The 3,050-nt window shown below is 55.2% G+C and overlaps 1 protein-coding gene across 1 annotated transcript; it reads left to right on the forward strand.

Annotated features, from left to right (window-relative positions):
- Positions 1–891: 891 nt before the first annotated feature.
- Positions 892–1,905, forward strand: TMEM89 (transmembrane protein 89). Its single transcript, XM_010851902.1, has 2 exons — positions 892–1,326; positions 1,698–1,905. The coding sequence occupies exons 1-2, from the start codon at positions 898–900 to the stop codon at positions 1,881–1,883; spliced, it is 615 nt and encodes a 204-aa protein (XP_010850204.1). The 5' UTR covers positions 892–897; the 3' UTR covers positions 1,884–1,905.
- Positions 1,906–3,050: the final 1,145 nt, after the last annotated feature.

The raw sequence follows: 3,050 nt of genomic DNA on the forward strand, positions 1-3,050 counted from the left end.
TTGCCCTTTTTTTTTTTTTTTTTTACAGATTGAAGGTTTGTGGCAACCCTGCATTGGAGCCAGTCTCTCAATACCATTTTTCCAACAGTTGCTCACTTTGTGTCTCTGTCATGTTGTGATTCTCACAGTATTTCATACTTTTTCAATTTGTTATATTTGTTATGAGGATCGGTGATCAGTGATCTTTGTTAGTGCTATGACTTGCCGGAGGCTCCAATGACGGTTCGCAATTTTTAGCAATAAAGTGATTTTTTTTTACTATGGTATGTACTTTTTCCTAGACATGATGCTATTCCATGCTTCATAGAATACCGTGTAGTGTAAATGTAACTTTTATATGCACTGAAAAACCAAAAAAAGTCACGCAACTCGCTTTATGTATTTTGGTGGGCTAGAACTGAAGCACAGTATCTTTGAGGTGTACCTGTATTTAGAGATGCTTTGAAGAAAGTAAAGCAGGGTCATGTGAGAGAGACGGGACTGTGTGACCCAGGACGGTTCTAGAAGGGAGGCTCAGGGAGCAGGTGACACTTGAGCTGCCATCCAGTCATCTTTTTGGACAGTGCTTCTGGCGTAGGGTGTGTTCCAGGAACACCAGTGTGGTCTGCATGGGTCAGCAGGGGAGACCAGGGCACGGAGCGCCTCACAGGCCAGGGCAAGCCTTCAGGCTTCTTTCCTGAGAGTATGTGCCCGCATTTTTGGGTGTTCACGAGTGGTCCTTGGGGCTGAGTCTGGGAAGCAGGGAGCACGTCTATACTTGGCTTGATCGGCCTGTCACCGGTGGAGAGCAGCATTAGGAGTTGTGGGGGCTAGAATTTTAGGGGTTGGATGCTAGGTGAGGAGGAGGGGAGAGGGGGCATGCCTTCGGTTCTGCACCCCCAGCCTGCCCCCCATCCCATGGTTCCTGGCCGCACTGCCCCTCCTGAAAGCCATGGGCCCAGCCGGAACCTCCTGCCTCGCCTGCTCCCCCGGGGGAGGGGTGTTTGCCTGTTGCCAGGCGCCCAGGTTCCGGCCCTGGCACTTGCTGCCGCCATGCTGCACATACAGTCCTTCCTGCCATGGCTGCTTCTACTGACGATGCCCATGTGCACCCACGCCTGGTCACGGCCCATGTGGTACCAGGTGGGCCTGGACTTACAGCCCTGGGGGTGCCAGCCAAGCAGCCTGGAGGGTTGTGAGAGCAGCCTGGGCTGTCCTGGCTACTGGATGGGCCTGGGGACGAACCGCATCTACCCGGTGGCTGGGGTCACAGTCACCACGACCATGATGCTGATGCTCAGCCGTGCGCTGATGCAGCGGCGGCGTTCACAGGCCTCTAAGAGCGAGGTGAGCCAGGCTCCGTCCCCACCACCTCTTACCTCTGTTCTACCCATCCCCCCACTCATGTCTCCTGCCGCCCCTCCCTCATTCCTTCCTCCCCAGGGGCCTTACGTCTGTCCACAGCCAACAGTCCCTGGCCATTTCCTATGGGTGGTACCCTATCCCATCCTCCCCCTGGCCATTTCCCATGGTGGGGGGTACCTGTCCCGTCTTCCCCCTGTAATATCTCTAGCCCTCACCCAGCCTGCGTGGGGCCCACGACCACACGAGGCCACATCGGCCGCTCCCTGATCCTCTATCACCCTAAGCCCCTGCTTCCCAGCATGCCTCTGTCCCTTCCCTCTGTTCTCACTCCTGCCTCTCGGTCCTGTCCTCAGCATCCGCAGCTGGCTGCCCACCCCTGCACCACTTGGAAACGACGGGGCCCGATCTCAGACCGCGCCCTCCTCCTCGGCGTCCTGCATATGCTGGATTCCCTCCTGCTGCATATTGAGTGCCACCTGCAGCGTCTAGCCGCCCAGCAGCGCTCCCAAATAAAGGGGACTCCCGCCCAGACCGGGTGACCCAACACTTTCCTCTCTCTGCCTGGTGGCTTGTTGTGGTTTGTTGGACCAGGCTCAGGCCAGTGTGTCTCGTTCTCAGACCTGTCGGGACCCTATGCCCCTTTCCTACTTTTTGAGCCAGCAGACCCATTGAGGCCTCAGTGCCCCTCGATGGCGGGGCGGGTGGGGCCTGGGCTGGCTCACACTGCTCCATCACCCCCCATCCCAACTCAGCCCTTCTCTTTAGGGATCACGCTCACAAATACAACTGCTTCTCTGGGGCTTCTCAGGGGTCCCCAGTGTGGTGGGGAGGAGACTTGGCCATCAGGGCAGATGTGGGTGGTCTGGGGAGGGCAGCCCAGAGGTGACCATGTGGCTGAGTCAGCTAGGGCTCCTGGTTGAGTCTGCGGGGCCTAAGCTGGGGCTGGGGGTTAGAGGGTGGGCCCTGGCAGCCTTCATCTTTATGATATCTCAAACATGCGGAGGCATCTAAGTGGCTCTTGCTCTAAGACCCCTTGGAAGCAGGATGAGGGCTAAACCTCCCCAAGGGACCCTCACCGCCCCCTTCCTCCCTTCCTCTACCATCAGATCAGATCAGATCAGATCAGTCACTCAGTCGTGTCAGACTCTTTGCGACCCCATGAATCGCAGCACGCCAGGCCTCCCTGTCCATCACCAACTCCTGGAGTTCACCCAGACTCACGTCCATCAAGTCAGTGATTCCATCCAGCCATCTCATTCTCTGTCGTCCCCTTCTCCTCTTGCCCCCAATCCGTCCCAGCATCAGAGTCCTTTCCAATGTGTCAACTCTTCACATGAGGTGGCCAAAGTACTGGAGTTTCAGCTTTAGCATCATTCCTTCCAAAGAAATCCCAGGGCTGATCTCCTTCAGAATGGACTGGTTGGATCTCCTTGCAGTCCAAGGGACTCTCAAGAGTCTTCTCCAACACCACAGTTCAAAAGCATCAATTCTTCGGCGCTCAGCCTTCTTCACAGTCCAACTCTCTCATCCATACATGACCACAGGAAAAACCATAGCCTTGACTAGACGAAACTTTGTTGGCAAAGTAATGTCTCTGCTTTTGAATATGCTATCTAGGTTGGTCATAACTTTCCTTCCAAGAGTAAGCGTCTTTTAATTTCATGGCTGCAGTCACCATCTGTAGTGATTTTGGAGCCCAGAAAAAT

Source organism: Bison bison, unplaced genomic scaffold, assembly GCF_000754665.1.
Source record: "Bison bison bison isolate TAMUID 2011002044 unplaced genomic scaffold, Bison_UMD1.0 scf7180017864304, whole genome shotgun sequence".
NCBI lineage: Eukaryota > Metazoa > Chordata > Mammalia > Artiodactyla > Bovidae > Bison > Bison bison.

Excerpts from the sequence above, each read along its gene's own strand:
- TMEM89 (XM_010851902.1), top strand. The coding sequence starts at position 898 with ATGGTTCCTGGCCGCACTGCCCCTCCTGAAAGCCATGGGCCCAGCCGG. Across the intron at positions 1,327-1,697 it reads CACAGGCCTCTAAGAGCGAG|CATCCGCAGCTGGCTGCCCA; the intron begins GTGAGCCAGGCT and ends TCCTGTCCTCAG.